The following is a 19,283-nucleotide window of genomic DNA, read 5'->3' on the forward strand; positions in this document are numbered from 1 at the left end:
GCCAACACCCGATGACGCAGTTCCGATTGAGCCTAATGTATGGGCTAGACAGTATGGCAATGAAAATTCGTTGCCAGCCGATGTTATAATGGGCTGCAAACCATCGCGGAAAGCTTGTCGCTAATATGTTTCTACGGGCGGCTCATCGGTGATCGGTTGCGAAATCATACGTTAGATTGACGCTGTTGAAGAGGCACTCGGGTCCGCAGTCGACCAGCCGGCAACTACTACAAACATGCATGCCAAGTGTGTCTCTGTGCTCGCATGTGGATAGAAAGCTCCGAACTGCGCGAATCTGCATGCGTGAACATTGAACTCGCATATTTGATGCGATCAGCATGCCTTACGGTGCCTAATCAGACCGATCTTCGCACATGCTGTCATGCTTTCCATACGTGCTGCTGACGTAGTTCCCTCTGTCTGTGTCGCGTTAATCATTTCCATGAGTATCGTTCACTTGGATGAACCTTGTACAGATTGAGATTGCGTGCCATGGGAACGCTGCACGCGTCAGGGCACCGACCATGGCCGGGTCATTCACCAAAGGTACCGATATTCGAAAAATCGAATACAGTTAAACCGGCTTATAACGAACCTCCATATAACGAATTCCTGGATATAACGAAGTTTTTCTATTCCCCGCCGTTACTCCATAGAAGCACATGTATTTGACACCTCTACGTAACGAAGTGGCAGCGGGAGACCCCCTAGAAATAACGAATTTTCCCTGCCGACAGCCTAGAGATTTTGCCCCAAATTTTGTTATTTTTGTGCAAGCAGCAACTGGAAGCACCTTCTCCGCCGCGACGGAATGCGAAGTGGTGGCATCGCGCTTGGCGCGCTCGAAATCACAGGTGACTGCGAGGTGGGCCTGCATCCCTCGACCCGGCGATCTTGCCGCCGCGGGCACAACCTTTCCCCCTCCCTTCGCTGACGGATGAGCTTCTGGCAGACACTATCCGAGACTGCAGTGACGACAACGGACCTTGGGAGGACGACTCGGCATGCGCAATGCCCTCCGCGAAGGAGGTGCTGGACGCCATCGACCTTTTGCGCCGTGCCGCGGGCTGGCTGGACGATGATGGAGCAGCATTGTGTTCATTGATGATGTATCAACAGTCAGTGCTGCCGTCCATCATGAACAAACGACAAAGCAAAATCATACAGTTTTTTACCGCAAAATAAATGTTTTGGGTGAGCTCTGCCGTCTGTTACCCTTTTGCTTACTTACCGTATTTACTCGAATCTAACGCGCACTTTTGGTCACGGAAAACGGAAAACAACTGAGGGCGTGTTAGAATCGAGTAAATACGGTAAGTGTTTCTTTTTCGAATTTTTGTACCGAACCTGCATATAACGAAATCCTCTTTATAACGAAGTTTTTCTGGAATTTGTCAATTTCGTTATATCAAGGTTTAACTGTATTACATATTCGATTCACGAATCAAATTATGTATTTGAACGATCACTATTCGATCGAAATTGAATATTCGAGTATTCGCACACCCCTATTAAAAACGCCTCCTTGCAAGCAACCCAAGCAGTAACACAGTCCACGCTCTCACTTTGGGCCCTGTGATGACATACAAAATTTTTCTGCAATGCTTGCAAATCACACAAGCCTATTTGGTGCTTCTTGTCAACCACAGATCGCCTGGAACCTGCAGTCCTGACCCCCAGCCGAAAATGTGCAAATACTAACCTACGTTGATACGTTGACAAAACTGACAGCGCAAAGTGGTGAACAGCTAGTGCGCATGCACTGTTTTAGAACTTCTGGGAATGCTTAGATGGAATGTGACATCTGGAATATTTTATGAGAGCTTGCTACTGAACACGGTGTGTCTATAACAAACTTATTTATATCGTTTGGTGTTCATGCGACTGAAATGACTGCACTTTTAGTCCTAGTGAAAAATAGCAGTTGCAAAGGTAAGAAATTGCTCTACACACACACAAAAAAAATGTAACCGGTCATGTTCTTTAAAATAGTGGTATTCACAATGTAGTGCATGTAAATTTTGTAAAAATTTATCCAATGAGATGCCCGGCAGTGTCTAAATTTTATGTTGCCATTACATATTGGCCAAGGGGGACGGCTTCTCTTAAAGACCGAAAACTATCCCAAAAATATTTTTAGTTCTGTAATTTTTGCATCTCCAACTCCCTTAATTTTCATAAGACTCTAAGGCCCTTGATTTCCATAAGAATTTATAAATTATGTCCCAATAAAGATTCTTTGAAAAGTTCTTCCTTAATTTCGCAAAACAACAACTTTGACATATTTGCAATGTTGGACAGAAAATAGCTTCTGTTCTATTTTAGCAATTGTAGTAATACTTTCTTTACTGAAAAGATGAATGCATGCAGTGTGCACTAAGCTTAATTTCAGCATAATAATTCCTTCAGAAAATGTTTTGTTAGTCACATGTTTCACATGTCAATATCGCATTTTTTTTTTCAAGCAACTTTGATGAACTCCAACTCTAGTTAGAATTGATCTATGATACTGGTTTATACCTTAGCACACACCTTAGATGTTCTAGATTGATTCTATATTTTTACCATTTTATTCAGTTTCTTTGTCTAGATGCTAATTTTCTTCCAAACAAAAGAACAACACCGTTTTTATTGTATATCAGGTACCACTTGTCCTAGGACAAAAATGATTGCATTTTTGGAATCAGCACACCAAAATAAATAAGGTTTGCAAATTTGGATAAGATTTATCAAGAAATACGAAAACTGGCATTCACGTGTGGCATCCCCCTCTACATAATAATGAATAATAATTGAGATGGTAGAAAACACCCGAGTCAGAAACATCGCTCAGCTACTGCAAGGCTTTCCTGGCAACACCGGGGTGAAACAAAGGAAAGTGCTGCAAACAAGCAGCGTGACTCACGTGACGGCCGACACCACCTCAGCGAACTGCATCAGGTCGTACTTGCGCAGCAGGGCTTCGCTTGGCATGTGACCCTGCACGCAGGTGTGCCAACATCCATTAAGACACCCACACATGCGGTACATGCATGCAGGTACATGCGCGCTCAAGGAAGGCAAATCTTTCCAACAGGAGTACATACATAAAGGCCGGCCCTCATGGAGTGAATATCGGGCGCGAACTTTGCCCTGTGGCAAAAACCGAACACCTGGCGTTGAAAAAGTTGGTGCCGCCCGCTGAGCTGTCCCAACATATATTTTTGTCGGGCAGACATTGCTGCTGGAAGCGACGAGCGTACGGCGGAACACACTAGCCAAATGGAAGTCGCCTGACTGGATTTGCCGGCTTCCTCCCATGGTGTTGTTTTTCGTACCGTTGCACGCAGCTACCCGTGTTTCATCGTGTGATGTTTCATCAGTGAGATGGTGTATACTGGACTAGGAATGAATGCCAAACAGGTCCAAAGTCAGCAAACGCAAGGGCGAAAGAAGCAGTCATCGAAGGCCGCATGTCCAGATGACAAAACAGCGATCTCGCGCGTGCAGCTGGAGCTTTGGCCGAAGTGAAACCGCCTGACATTAAATTGTTTTTTCAAAATTCTTTTTTTATTTTTTTTTATTTTAGAATACGGGGAAACATTATAAACAGCCTGTTTTGCAACATTCTTTTGCACTAGGCATACTGGAAGTTAGCAGCAGCTCTAGCTTAGCTTTAACACTTTAAGAACCATTTTACTACACTAATGAACTTGTACAAACACTGTTTTCTAGTACAACAGGTGCAAACCTTTTTCTGATTATTTTCCACAACCGCGACAGTCCTGCTTCACGCCTAGCGACAATTACAGCAGCACGACGACGTTCACCGATAAATCATCGCATGAGGGGCAATGCAGCAAAAATATGGTGGCGTGTCGGGTGAGATTTTCTGATGTGCGAACTTTTTCTCCACGAAGGCTTGCCTTAACAAAACCTGCTAGCTATGATCAGAGAACCTTTTAATCTGGACACTACGCTGCAGTTAACACCTGTATAGAAGACTTATGCGAGGGGTAAAAGGACACTAAATAAAGATTTTATGTCAAGCTAAAGTGATATATCAGTGTTCCAATGAGTCCGAAGTGTTCCTTCGTAAACAACACGGCCTTTATTGGCGAGAAAATGAGAAATACAGGACAGCATCAGCATTGCCACTGGGAAAATGCAGGACCGACTGTTATGACATAAGATGTTCAGCTTGTTTTTAATTGTGAAATTGTAGCCAATTACTGCCAAGAAAAAAACGAAGCTGTATTTCAACTTTAAAAAGAAAGCAAAGTCTAGACCATTTCATTCAATTCTCATGCAGAAGAACTCTCCTGATTCTTTACAATGCTCTCCTGCGGCGCTTTGCAGGAATGAGCTGCCCTCTCTGCACTTGGCGGACCGTGACCGCAGAGGTCGCAGGTGCAGCTACATAAGGAAGCCCATTTGTCATGGGTGGTTTTAATTGTGAAAGAAATGTCCAGCCTTGCACCAGAACTGCAGATTACATCCTGGCATGAAACAAATGTTGCAAGGGTAACTTAACTTGGCTGTCACCCACTGTTTACCTCATGTGCCCCTTAGAGCCAAACACACTTCTACAGCACTTTCGCCAGACATGGAACCTGTCATACATTCACTGCATTGCAGATGTTATTTCCTTAGAGGAAAAGCCCTAATGACCAGCCAATCACCCCCCTTGGTGCTGAAGCAACGTAAAGAATTGGGATGGTCAGTTGCATATCAAGAGTGCACACGTAGACGAGAGTGAAGAAGGGTGTAACAGACACATGCGCTGCTTCCAACTACATCTGTAAGAGTCTACCTAGTGGACTGCCCATTTTGGCTGTTGAGGACTGGCTGTAGCTGCCTGAGCAAGAAGGAGACTGGCTGGGGGCACCTGTCTCCGCCTCACTCGTGCAGCTGCAGCCAATCCGCGACAGCCAAAATGAACAGTCCACTAGGTGGACTCTTACAGAATACCCCTCCCCCCTCCCCCAGGTCATTTTGTATTTCAACCACTAATATGTTGTCACTACAGATCAAAACTACCGTAAAAGCATGCACCGATTTCCATCTCCTGGCAAATTAAAGAAAGGACGTTCACGCACCAATATGCAACAGCTTCTTTGCACCACCCATTGTCCAGCACTACCCTCACTCAGTCGCCGCCCTCACCGACACAGACACTGGGAGTGGAATTGGTGCCACTTCAAGCTGCTTGACAATTCCATGTGAATTTTTAATAGAGTCGATCCTGGATATATAAAGCTGGTATAGATCGAATGATTGTTTATATTGAATAGTTTTAACATCCCCTTGGAAATCTGATGCAAAAGTATAGCGATGTACTATGCGTACATCAAACTTCCGTTTAGAGCCACATTAGATATATCGAACACTGCACCCCTGCAAGTACGTTTCTCCTAACGGAGACACGATCACTGTCGCATCGTCGGAAATATTTAATGCCGATGAATTTGAAATGGCACCCTTTCGGCTGATGCTGTCAAACAGGAGATTAAATCTGAAAGGCAGTACACGACATGGAGGCAAAATTGGCAGGGTGCTTTCAGCTTTGGTCGCTGCGCATATGGAACCAAGGCTCGTGCAAACTGCGGCTGTTCATTATCGACAAGAGCACATCGCCACTCTGCCTTAAGAACATGAAAGACATCCCGGTCCAAAACACGCTCCACAAAAAAACATGGATGACACTCAATTTTTTCCACTGAGTGAGGCCGGGTATGTGATCCCTGTGCCATAGGGTTTGTCTTCGTGTAGACAAGCGCTTTCCGCGAACAGCATTTCGGGGTTCCATGAGCGGCCACCACAAATCCAACCCCAGCCCCCCCTTGGAGGGATTGTTACATTACAGTTTGAATTTAAGGGGGGACGCGGCTTTCGGTACCAACTTTCTTGTTTCTTGGTGGATGTCAATGAAAATTGGTACATAGAATAAGAATGGCTCTACGATGCTTTCATAAAGCGCGCACAAACAAACATGAATAGATCACACTGAATGACTGCAGACAACGACCGTCAAAACTCTGGCAGCAAGCGGATACGCCGCAGCGGCGAACGTACGTGCGGTCTATCGCTTCAACGGAAACTGAGCACATAAAGGTCAGAGCCGTGTGGAGATAAGAGACGGTGCGAGCGAGCGACGATCGCGGTTGTTGGCAGCGTAGAAGTGCGCCCCCCCCCCCCCCCCCCCCCCCGCTCCCTCCGGCGCTGGCTTACCGCTTCCTTGCTTGCGCGTGGGAGAGATAAGAGACTGTGCGGACGAGCGACGAGCGCGGTTGTTGGCAGAGAAGTGCCCCCCCCCCCTGCTCCTTCCCGCGCTGGCTTTGCGCTTCCTTGCTTGCGCGTGGGAGATTGAGTGCGTTCGCTCTCCGTGATAGCGCGCGTCCCCGCACGCTTCCGCTGGGGCATACGGCGCGCGGCGCAGATTTTATCTATACGGAACCTCACGGCGACGCCGACGGCAGAAATCCGGTTGAAGTGTCCATATAATTGCTATCGCAATAATTTCAAAGCGGTACCATGAAAACTTTTTGCTAGACAAATTATTTCTTTCTTGAACCTTGTGGAGGGACTGGAGGATTTACGAAATCAAGTGAAAAGTTTGTTAAATACTGTATGCACAGCCAAATGTATGCAGAAGGGGATAGCGTTCTCGAAATAAATTTTTTTCAACACTAAAATTTGTAGTTTATGTTTTCTCCAGTCCCACTGCAGTAAGCACGCTTACACTGCAAACAAGGAACCCTACTACGAATTCTTAAAACACTAGGATAAAAAAAGAAGAGCGCTATCCCCTAAAGTACAGTTCAGTGAGTCTGACAAAACAAACGCAATCAAAATGTGTAAAGTAGTTACCAAGATATCTGCTCCACGAGCTGAGCAACATGCCAAAAAAAACTGTACTGAGAAAACAAGGTTCAAAGTTGTCAAAATTTAATAGGCACCCGGTTTATAGTCCTTTGTGTCCTTTGCGATGCGGCATCGCTTGACCATCTGACCTGATGGTCTGATGAGCTTTTGCAGCTTTCTTTTTCCGCATTGCATCTTTTTCGGCTGGGTTCCTGAACAGTTTCGCCAATACGCGCGGACGATGTTCTATCCGTGCTTGAGATGCTCAGCTGCACATCCGCGTCGCGCTGCATGCCACCGTCTTTGTCACTGCTGAAGTCGCCGGAGCAAACTTTGTTTTAGAGATCGGTGGCTTCGACTTACGAGCACCAAATTGATGCGCAGTCTTGCGTTTCTTCTTGAACAATCGCCGGCCCATGATAACAGATGAGAGCCGTTCTCCAAGCTAAGAAGGGCTGAGCTTAACAACGTTTTTCGTTTCTCTAACAAGCGAGCGCCGGTCCGTTATCATAAGTGAGATACAATCTCTAAACCACGCCGCGACGACTTGAAAAGACGCGAAATCGGCTCCTCAGCGCCGTCAGCGAGGCGATTCTAGCCACCGTAGCGGCGAGCAGACGACCTTTCCGCCGGTTGCTAAGGGCAACCGCCCGGGAGACCAATCCGGAGCCGCGTACAGTCACGTGGCGCGCGCTGCCGATCAGAAACCGCCGCGAGACCTTGAAACTTTTGCTTGCTGTGCGCTTGCTCTTGCCTGGTGCAGCTGGCCGAGGCGCCAGATTTGAAGACGGAGAATCGCGCTATCCATAGAGACCAAGATGGCGGCGCTAGGTTACGCGGTTGCGGAGATATCGCGGCTTGAAGAATGCCGTTTTTTCGCTATTTTCGAGAAACTCCTCGCCACCTTAGCTTCGATAAACATTTTTTACATCATTTCCGCGCGATTTTCCGTGACGAAATTTTGAAATAAAATAGAAAAGAAGTCATACAAACTGAAAATGTGATTTTCAAAAAATCGTTTTTTTGGCCAAATATCGCGATGCGAAAGCCGCGTCCCCCCTTAACAACCACCGCATGCACATACACACTTTGCGGGAAAGCCATTGCGGCATTGGCGCCGAACTCATCGCTGTGCCATTCGCAGGGTGGTGACTGTGTTTCATTAGTACTTGCATGCTTACAAGTGAGTGGGAATGGATTCAAATGTTCTGCAAACTGAAGGTCGTTTTCAAAACTAACAGCATGTGTTTAGTGTAGGCAGTCACCGACACAGAGGCTGGAGGGGAACGGCTGAAAACAAAGGGATCACGCATCGGAGTGCTGATCGGCATGCAAGAAGAGACACGTGGACTTTTTAGGGTGGGGTGACTGGTGCCAACAGGAAGGCAGTTTGACACAACAGTCTACCTGCATCGCTACCCATGTATGATGATCGACCGTTTAAACTGCATATTTTTGGTGAAGCAATCTTGAAAGCAATCTCCAGACGGCTCTGACCTTTGTATGCGCTGTGCTTTCGCCGCTAAGTTTCCGTTGAAGCGATAGACCGCACGAACGTTCGCTCGCTGCGGCGGCCGCGCTCATTCGCGCCAGCGTTTTGACAGTGGTTGTCTGCGGTGGTGATCTATGCGGTGGTGACAGTGGTGATCTATTCATATTTGCTTATGCGCGCTGACACCACGCTTGTTAATTCAGTGAGTTTTTTTTCTTTTTCTCTAAAGTTTTGGTTGCTATTTTGAATGTGGCGTGTCTCGGAGACCCATGTCTCAGTGACCGGCCCTACCTCGTGTGCCTACGCGAGAGCTAAGCGGTGCGAAGCTCGTTCCTCCGATCTCCATGGCGAACTCCGTTGACAGAGACGACGTCACTGCTGCGCAAATCCAAGCAAGTCGATCCCCTCCAAGCGTAGTATGAGGCAGGGCATTATTAGATATTTTTTTAAAGCCGCACTAATAATTTTTTTTTTCCCGCCGAATGAGTTTTTCGGACTATTTTTTAGTCCCCACGAGCTCGCAAAATCGGTTGGCGACTGTACAGAGTGCCCTAACCTAACAGCCGCGCGTTGCTACCAGCTGGAAACTTCGAATTATCATAATAGAGCCGCGCGGTCCATTACACTTATCCGGTAGAATTTGCATTGTAAATGACGGGACCGCTCAAATTCTTCGAATAAACTGAAATTTCGAATTAACCGAGTTCGAATTATCGAGGTTTTACTGTATATTGAACTATTTTGCAATCTCTTTCATGTTGAATATATCCGGGATCAACTGTAACAGTCAAGGAACACACACAATTGAAATGGCAAACCACAAATGCAGCTTTTACTTAGTCGCTTGGCTTGTCTGGTATTTGGGCACTGTGGCCACACTAAATTAACTAGTACTGGACTGCTGTGGAGCAATCTGAATTATCGGTTGGCTACTGCATATTATATTAAGAAAACAGAAAGGTACCCAAGCACTTACCAGGAGCATTTTGACAGGAATAAGATAGATCAGGATGAGCCGCTTGTTGTGCACAGAGTCCTTGTCACATCGCAAGAAGGCAAACGTCAGATACTCCTCAGCTGGGCCAACATGGAAAGTAATGGGAACATTCAGAAATGCATAAGCTAGCAGCATGGCAATGCCAAAAACTTTTGCCCCACACTAATTGAGCTTCTTCAATCACCCAATACTGTTATGTATTTAAAATAGCTCGTTCTGGTCTCCCTTAAACTATAACAATGGATGCTGCAGTGTAACAGTTACTTCTAATACAAGAAAACTTAGCAGGCTAGAAGGCGGTTCACCCTGTATCGATATTTTTTACTTGAGACAGTTACATGAGACTTGTTGAAACAAAAAAATTTCTTCCAGCTCTTGGTATCTTTTTCCACTAGGTTTCAATCGATGCTCACTACATTGGATGCTTCGCCAACCAATCCGTGCACATTTTCTTCTGATATGCTTGTGGGACTTTGGTTGCTTATTTCAACGTATACATTTATTGTCCTCATAGCAACGTGCGAGAGCAAGTTTGCCTCTGCAATGCTAAATTTACATGACCGCCACATTAAAACGTAACGTAAGATGGAAACATTACAAAATGGCGACGTAACAAATGGTACATATTACATGGGAGTCCACAGGATTTAGGTCGGGACTGCAAGAACACAACGTAGCAGCCAGGAAAACACAACAGTGAGGAATCTACCAAACGGCTCCACCATTCCACGCAGAGAAAAACCATGGCAGCCAAATGCTACATAACTTTTGCCATACGACCAAATACAGTTAAACCTGGATATAATGAAATTGACAAATTCCCGAAAAACTTCGTTATAAAGAGGATTTCGTTATATGCAGGTTCGACGCGAAAATTCGAAAAAGAAACGCTTACCGTATTTACTCGATTCTAACGCGCCCTCGATTGTAACGCGCACCCGTTTTCCGTTTTCGTCGAAGCACTCGTCCTTGGAATGTCACACCAGGTACTGGATGCGTGGACCTGTGTCGTTTTGCACAAGCGCGAGGCATCAGGAAACCAAGAGCGAGTGTCACGATGACGTCGTAGCGTCACATAGTGTTACAGTAGAACCCCGCTGTTAAATTCCCTGGGTGCTGCGTTTTCCCGGCTGTTACATCATTTTCGGGCAGGTCCCGGCACAGCTCCCATAGAACCCAATGCATTGGTAACCTGCTGTTGCGTCGCAACTGTGGGCCCGTTCCCGCATCGTACGTTGCGAACTGCCACCGCGCGCCGGCCCGAGCGGCCATTTTGACTTTTCATGTCGCCTGGCTTGGTGGCTTGACGATGGCATTGGCCGCCCAAAGTGCCGGGGGCGACAACTATGACGTATTTTCGGTTTCCGCCAGCAAAAGTATGGCCATTGAGATCCGTATTTGCTATCTAAAGATGGTGTCTGTGACGCGTTGTGGCCCTAAAATTGGTTTTGGCTCATAGATGTTCCGTATAAAGTCCAAGGGCGATAACGCAGTCGCCGCGCGCCGTATGCTGTATGTACGAGTGAAAACGTGCGAGGGGAGCCGATGACCGCGTCTAAATCTTGCGCGCGCACGAAAGAAAAAAAAAATCAAATTATGGGGTTTTACGTGCCAAAACCACGATATAATTATGAGGCACGCCGTAGTGGGGGACTCCGGAAATTTGGACCACCTGGGGTTCTTTAACGTGCACCTAAATCTAAGTACACGGGTGTTTTCGCATTTCGCCCCCATCGAAATGCGGCCGCCGTGGCCGGGATTCGATCCCGTGACCTCGTGCTTAGCAGCCCAACACCATAGCCACTGAGCAACCACGGCGGGTGCACGAAAGAAAAGCAGGGAGGAGGCGCGCCTTCTTCTGTTGCGCTCGAGGCATCGGCGAGGGAGCGAGGGGGGGGGGGGGAGGGGGGAGGTAGCGGGCGCCGTTGTACTGTACTCTGGCATCAACTGCGTACTGCACGGTGGCGCGCGCGGGCCGCATCTTGAAAGCGATCTGCGTTAGGGCAGAGTCAAGGAGCAGTGTAGGTACGTGCGTCGGTGGCTCATAGCTTTGTGTGTGCTGTGTGTTCTTGGTGCTCAGTTTGCGTTGAAGCGATAGACAACACAAAGGTCACGCTAGACACGCCGCCAGCGTTTGACAGCGCGTGTCCGCGCTCAACGAGTGCGATGTGTCACAGCGTCTGCCAGCACGTCGGCAACATCAACTGGAAAAGGAGAGCACCATGCTTGGCAGGCTAGGCCAGCTGCAGCAAGCGGCAGGATCAGGTTTGAATGAAGGGAGGGGGAAAGGTCACGCCCGCGGCGTCAAGATCACCGGGTCGAGGGATGCAGGCCCGCCTCGCACACGTGCGATCAGCTTCGCATTCTGTCGCGGCTGGAGAAGGTGCTTTCGGCTGCTGCTCGCGCAAAAATGACAAAATTTGGGGCGAAATCTCTAGGTTGTCGGCAGGGGAAAATTCGTTATATCGAGGGGTCTCCCGCTGCCACTTCGTTACGTAGAGGTCTCAAATACATGTGCTTCTATGGAGTAATGGCGGGGAATAGAAAAACTTCGTTATATCCAGTAATTCGTTATATGGAGGTTCGTTATAAGCAGGTTTAACTGTACTCTTTTGTTTGTGCAAATCCATTACAAGGTGCATTTCCCCCTTCTAATTTACCATGTTCAATGCAGACATGATGCCTCCTTTTTTCAAATTACATTCCCAGCAGTCCATTTACATGCAGTGTCACTGATTTGATCATCTCCATTAGGTGGTTATGTTATACGCACTGGTGGCTTTTCTGTCCATGGCCTGAGGATCAACACATCTTTTTTCGATGCTAAGATAAACTCGAGTCATGCTGAAATCAGCACTGACCTATAGCTCTAACAAAGGCATCTTTGTGCAGGCTCCTTGACTGAGTGCAGCAGAATTTCATGCCACTGTGTGTGTTCTTTGAACAAGAACATAAAGCTGTCATGCTTGTGGGGATCGCAGTGCCTTCCCGCGCCTTGTCCCCCAGCTCGCGCATTGTGCTTAGCTCGATCTTCGGGAACCGCCACACCAACGGCAACAAGGCGCACACAGCTAGCACGCTGTAGCCAACTTCCTGTGCAAACCGTGCTTCTCCCTCCCGGCGTCAAGTCACCGCGCGAGCATACGTCACCGGGGTGCAGACTGATTGGCCTCTCGAGTAGCAGCCCTCTCCACCTGAGTTCTCTTCCACTAAGCAGATGCTCACAGGCACGCAGCGAGTTGGTTACGTGGGACCTTTGCTCTCGCAACTTCTTATTCTCACACTTGGTGGATCGCTACCTGGTTAGCCCGCAGCGGGGGCATATACTTAGTCGGTCTTGCAGTGAGCCTTTGCTCATAAGTTCCGTGACTATGGGTTAATAAACGTGTGTTTGTTGGTGATCTGACTCCGGAGCCTTCTCTGCACCGTGTCGGAGAGTTGACAAACCCTGCTGTAGTGCCTTTGTGCGATGCGGGGTGGAGAAGCGTCATGCCCTTTCCTAACCGCTGCTCGTAGGGTGAGCCTCGTGCAAACCGATCTCCACATGCTGAAGAGGTTCTGCATACATTCTCAAAAACCCATACATTTTCCTTGTTGCTTGTACAGAGATAAAATAAGCTTTGTGTCAGTTCTGATCTTTTCAGTATAAGCAATACAGAAAGAGAAAATTATGTCACTACGTACGCATTTTTCAGTTTGGTGGGCTTAAGACGTAGCTTGTGTACGAGCTATTCGAAAGTGGGAGCACAGACATGCGAAATAGTTTGCAACAGGAGTGCTGGGACATGTACTCACCATTCTTAAAGTCACTGTCAAACATTGCTTTTTGTCCTACATAGTACCTGAAAGACAAGTAAGTAATCAAATAATTAAATAAAGTCAATGGATGGCAAGGCGGCTTAGCAATTGTAGCAGTTTGTTTGTGATATCACCACAGAAGTGAGAGTGTTGATTACCACTGTGCCCTGCACCACAAGATACTTTTTCCTTCCACCAGTGACCACTGCATGTCTTTTACAACTGCAGTCTAACAAACTAATAATGGTACATTATGACACAGATTATGACAGTATCGTGAACTTTGAAACAATGGCATACCACTGGTAAAAAAAAATTATGGTGAGTAGAGTGGAGGAAAGATTCTGGCAGAAACCATGTCAGGATGACTGCCAGCGTCAATGCGATTAGCTGTGAAGCAATGTAGCGCCCCACCGTATTGCCACTGCTGAAATTTGTCATGTACGGGGCGTGTAGTGCAGCGAAGCTCCTCTTATGCTTCCGTGCCATCTAGCCGTGAAGTCCGTGCGTGCCGCATGCATGAATATATATTCAGACAAAACTGTCTGTACATATACACCGTTTTATTGAGGGCACCGGCATTTTGCGATCACAGCGCCGTCTATAGTCCGGCGCCATGCTGGTATGTGGGATCGTGCTAGAGCGTGCATGGCGAACGTGCTATTGACAACGAGTGGCAAGTTTTCGTGTTTTCCTGAGAGGTGTCAACAAGTTTTTGCAATTGGGAAACTTCTTAGCATGTTGTTACTTAGCTTTGAGCTTCGATATAGCCGCAATATTGAATGGTGACGGGCCTAGAGGCACTGCCACAGCTCTGCCCACTATCGAAATAGGAGGCGAGCCAAGTCTGAACATTGTCGACACTTAACATACGTGCAACATGTTATTGTATGTCTAGCCTTCAACTCTATTAAGGTGACAACTATCAGAGATGTCTAACCTATCAGAGATGTCTCTGTGTGCTATGCTGTGCGCCACACCACCGTACATCCCAATCCAGGTAACTTAGCAAAGCTCTGAGGAAACACATTGTGCTAGCTTTTGTGCTCCTAAAATTTTCACTGTACTATTTTTTAAGAACTGTCTACCTGGCAGCTGGGTATCAAGGTTTACAACATTTAGAACTGTAAAATAACTCGACCGGAAGGTCCGTACTTGATAAAATAACCTGGTGACAGTGGCTACGAATATGCCACGATCAACCAGATGCACGCAACCCGTTGAAAGATTATATGCACTCTTAGGTATCGAGTGGTGCCTGTGCAAGGGCACCTCGCCGACTCGAGAGAGCTGGAAAACGAACAACTACTCTTTGCAACAGCAACTTTGTTTTCTGAAATAATACAGTTTGCAATGCACGGCGTTGGTCAGACAACTTGCCGGCAAGATTCAGAAGCAAGGGAGAGCCTATGTGAACTAGGGGTGGCCGGTACACGGCAGGCATGGCTTTGGTTACAAAACGAAAAATAACATACCTTTATTTTCTTAATCGGCACGTACGGACTGTTTTCATAATACGTCCTTGGTCAACTTCCACCAGAATGTTGGTTGCCAAGCACGATAATCTTAGAACATATTTGAAAAGAAAACTTTAATGTGCGTGCACGACGAAATAGTTGACTTTATCTGTTCGAAATAGTTGACCGACTTAAATCCACAGCCTTTCATTCATATCCCAGTTTGATCATGGGTGCCGAGTTCGTCGCCATGCGCTCACTGGAAACAAAATCTTCTGAACCTACACGCAACAAAGCTCTTGGCGTCAAATCCTTTCTGCTTATGCTTGCAACCCAAAGCGGATGCTTGTCTGCAACCGCAATGGCGGAGTCCACGGAGTCACCGTGGCTGAAGATGCACTTCACATACGCTTCAAAAGTTAATTTTGCAGCCGAATACAGCACAGTGGTAGTCTGTTAACCTTGAGCCATATGACATTACAGCAATCACAGTGGGAACACTGCTAGAATCACACTAATTCGCAATGAGGTCACTACTATTCCAAGTTGCCGATGGAAGAAACGGAGATGTGCACATACCAGTGCGAGGAGGAGAGTGGCACAGCGCACTGGTTCGAGGCTACGTTTCTCCTTGCCGATAAAATGGTCTATAAAATTCCATTCAGCACTAGATAGATATTAAAGAATTTTATTCGTCACTGAAGAGCGGCATGTACTCAGTGAGCCAAGTTGGCGTCAATGAGGTTAGATACAAACATATGCACCACAAACTGCTTGGGTGAAGTTCCCAAAGAATGTTAACTAATAGTGTTAAAACCAATTTTACTTGCAGTAGTACGTGCATTATGTAATGAACCTTTTATAGAAGAGTGCAAGAAATTCACTATGTCAGCATGTAGGCATGCAGAAGTGCTTTGACTGCGACTAGTTGGTACTTCAGCACTCGTACCAGTACTCTAAAGCTCCTGCTCGGGAATGCTGAGAGCACCGACATGGGTTGTCTGGAGGGTATGGCCCTTATCTGGCAAAACATCATGGGAGGTGCCGCAAAATACGAGGAGAGCCTCCCTAGGCGTTGCACTGTTCATCACTCACCTAACATTTGCCAAATGAGCATTCATACACACACAGTATGGCTCTGGACTTTAACCTAATCCTATGTAATCCGCTTTCCAAGCCAGTTAAGTTATTTAGATATTAAATAAATAATCTGATTTCAGGAGAACAATTGCCAAGGCACATGCTTAATATGCATTGGAGGGCTCCATTGGAAAAGGCCAGTGCTCAAGCATACACTTTAACTCCTCTATATCCAATATAACTATACGAACATGCTGCACGAACAGCTGCCACATTGGCAGCACCAGATAATGGCTAGGCAATGAATTGAGGGCTGTGTTCTGCCTTCTGAAGTTGGCATGAAGGAAGGAAGGAAAACATTAGGTCCTGCAAGTTGTGAGTTGCCTCACAAAGTGGGCTGCTCCCACGTTTGGACCGGCAGGGAGAGCCTTTTGGCCGCGTCGTGGGCTTGCTGGACGGCCCATAGTTGTTCGGTCAGGTCCGGGCTGTGAATCGCGGCGTTTAGCCTGTCCCGATCCTTGGCTAAATTTTTTTCATTGGTTCGAAGTTGGCATGAGGGCTGTGTCCAATTACACAAGCATTCCCACAGAGTAGAGGTGCACCATTTGTTAAGGTACACAGATATGAGCGGAAGCAAACGGTAAACGTCAAGCTAAAGCTGCTTAATGTGTGCCACTGCTCTACACCTCTCAAATCCCGTTTCCCCACTGGAATGCACCATAGGCCAGCTTTTGCACAATGCCCCTTGCTCACCAACTCACACACCCCCAGTGGCCTTTGTCCTTACCTGTATGTGACCAGCTGGGATATGCTGAAGTGGTCCTTGAGTGCTGAGCTCTCAATGGCCCGGATCAGGGGCTTGCACAGGTGTAGCTTGTTGATCTGCAGGCGTGTGTGCAGGACTGTTGTCACTACGTTTCTGTCATCTCACTTCTTGATACTCAATAAGTGTACAACAGAAAGCGAGAGGAAACAATATGCACCGTGTCGATTTCGCACAATAGTTTTGTGAATGCATACAGGTATGGCATAGGAAAGCATGGAGGGGCCGTTTTAGTAAGCATTCTTTTCTTTTGAGTATTTTATGAATCACCTTGTCGAGCAGTTGATTCCAGTAATAGCAAGGGCATGGCTTCAAGCAAGCCAATGATGGACAAAAACTACGAAAAATTAAAAGAATAGTTACAGAGAATGGCCCCTGGACCTTTTATTTCATTAATTTAACTTCTTCATACTCGAGAACAAAGTGAGCTGATGAAAAATATGTGAGGAGAAATAGTATTCATGGCGTCAGTTTCACACACCACTTTTGAATTGTATGGGCATGGAACACACAATAATTGCACAACATTTGAAGGATTTCGAGAAAGAAAAGTTAAAGTTAATGCCTCGAAAAGAAAGATGTGCGTCAGGCATGAACTTTCTATGTTACAGTGGAAGACAGTGCTTCCAATTGAGGTAAATAAAAAATAAATAAAAAGAAAACCAAGGACAAATGAATTCATGAACTTGCTCACTTGCATTTGCCTTCTGCTGCAGTTTGATGTTAAGTGATGTGGCATGTTTTCTGCAAGATATTTCAGCTAGAGAAATATGTGGCACTGACCATGGCCTCCAACAACAGGTTGCACGCAATCCTAGTGGCCAAATGCTGACAAACAAATTAAAGAAATTGTAGGCACCAATTCAGGATTTTTTTTTAATCCCTGAAGGGAAAGTTCAAGAAAATAAACAGTTTTAGGTTAAAACAACTCTCACTTAGTTTATTCTGGTGGTTTTTTTCACTGCTACTTTTCGTTTCTGAGGTTACACGAAAAAATTTAAACAGGTTCCCACTATATCAAATTCTCAAAACAAACATTTTGATTCGGTACGAAAGCATTCGGTTCATATTAAAATATTCTGACAGCCCTCCCAGAAACATTGACCCAGTCCTTTACAAATTCTCACTGGGCCATTTCGAGCTCACCTTGAAGTAGATCTTGAACAGCTGGTTGACTAAGTTGAGCATGCCACGCCGTTTGGAGTTCTCCAAGGATGACCGGCTAGGATGAGAAGGAACTGATTAATAGCTATACCAAGATTTCATACGTAGATTACTAAAGCAGGCATTAAGTATAACCATGCACTCAAGAAACAATGATCCATGCAGAACAGTTTTACAGCATGAATATATAGTACCTTTACATCTCTAGTGTCACTTAAAAATAGCTCTGACCATAAGTAGAGTCATGAGATTCAACAGTCATGTAAGTATATACTCATGTTCATCCCATACCATGCCTTTTCTCCTGTCTACAGAGTGTAAGTTGAGTGTTGGTTCATAACTACTGGAGACAAAGTAAGGTACAATATACCTTAGGTGAGTTTAATTTTTATAACATGACTTTGCTTATTATTGTTTGCTTGCATAATGTTGCCTCAATGCACGTCCTTCGTTGTCAGTGATTCGACCAATCGTACTTGTTCATTTATAGCATATATCGTTTTTTAAAAATAAATGTAGTTTTTGGTCTTTACAGTTAAACCTGGATATAACGAAATTGACAAATTCCCGAAAAACTTCGTTATAAAAAAGGATTTCGTTATATGCAGGTTTGGCACGAGAATTCGAAAAAGAAACGCTTACCGTATGTACTATCGCCTCAAGATTTACTCCCAATACACTGAAGTTGCGATGAAAAAAAAAGTCCCAGTTTCGCCCGAAAGGCGAAGCATCGATTAATATACGAAGTAAGGATAGTACAGTCAAACCTCGTTAATATGTACCCGCTTAATGCGTAATTGTGGTTTAAACGTAGTCGCAAAGATTCCCCCACCCAGCCTCCATTGAACCCCATGTATTGGCTGACCGCTTAAGCTGTAGTCGCTCATTGCCCACCAAACGGTTAGTGCGTACTATTTTTCTTGTTCTACACGCACAGGCACAAAATCGGCAAAATCTCATGTGCAGGTTTAACTGTATAACCTTCTTGTCACTGCATGTGTATTCAGTTGCCCTGCTTGAAATTAATACTCTGGAGCCAGTACTACGAGTCTCTGGCTACAAGTTCAAAAATTGTTTGGACGTCCTTTGATGACTTCCAGAAGACAAGCAGTATTCACACTTAAGCGGTGCTCAACGAATGCACTGCAAGACCATAACCTTTTTGCAAGTTGAGTGAGCCTGCCTTGGCAAGGAAAGGATGGCAGAAACAAAACAAGCCTGCTCTCGTCAGGTAGACGCACACAAACATGGCACCCCCCTCTCACTTTATGCCTTAACAGCATGCACAAACAAACTGGGGTGCATTACTACGGTTCCTTCCACCTTCCTGCTCTCGCGGCCACCACCCCTCTCTCCCTCCTCACCGCCCACACTTCCCTCTGCCCAAGTCGAACCAACACTTCGACCACAACCACATGAAACCAACAGACAATGAAGCCAAGGAAAGCATAGGATAACTGTAACTGTGGTTTTCAACTGAAATTTAGAAATTATAAAGAAAGGAACAAGAAAGTGGCAGGATCCGTACCCACGCCTTCTGAAATATGCGTGCGATGCTCTACCAATTAAGCTACAGCCGTGGCTATTTTCCGGTCCGCTTTCTTCAATGTTTGTGTACGTGGGAGTGTT

General features: G+C 46.0%; 2 protein-coding genes across 2 annotated transcripts in view; both read right to left on the reverse strand.

Moving 5' to 3' along the window:
- LOC125943110 (uncharacterized) overlaps positions 1–19,283 on the reverse strand; it is a 492,224-nt gene that overhangs the window by 226,702 nt on the left and 246,239 nt on the right. The gene's annotated exons all lie outside the window — the stretch shown is intronic.
- LOC119441655 (PCI domain-containing protein 2) overlaps positions 1–19,283 on the reverse strand; it is a 49,997-nt gene that overhangs the window by 8,228 nt on the left and 22,486 nt on the right. The window contains exons 7-11 of the mRNA XM_037706254.2: positions 17,637–17,712; positions 16,455–16,549; positions 13,128–13,174; positions 9,312–9,412; positions 2,906–2,979 (exon numbers count right to left, since the gene is read on the reverse strand). Coding sequence (XP_037562182.1) covers positions 2,906–2,979; positions 9,312–9,412; positions 13,128–13,174; positions 16,455–16,549; positions 17,637–17,712 — 393 coding nt within the window. The remainder of the gene's footprint in view (positions 1–2,905; positions 2,980–9,311; positions 9,413–13,127; positions 13,175–16,454; positions 16,550–17,636; positions 17,713–19,283) is intronic.

The sequence above is a fragment of the Dermacentor silvarum genome, chromosome 2, assembly GCF_013339745.2.
Source record: "Dermacentor silvarum isolate Dsil-2018 chromosome 2, BIME_Dsil_1.4, whole genome shotgun sequence".
NCBI classification, from domain to species: Eukaryota; Metazoa; Arthropoda; class Arachnida; order Ixodida; family Ixodidae; genus Dermacentor; species Dermacentor silvarum.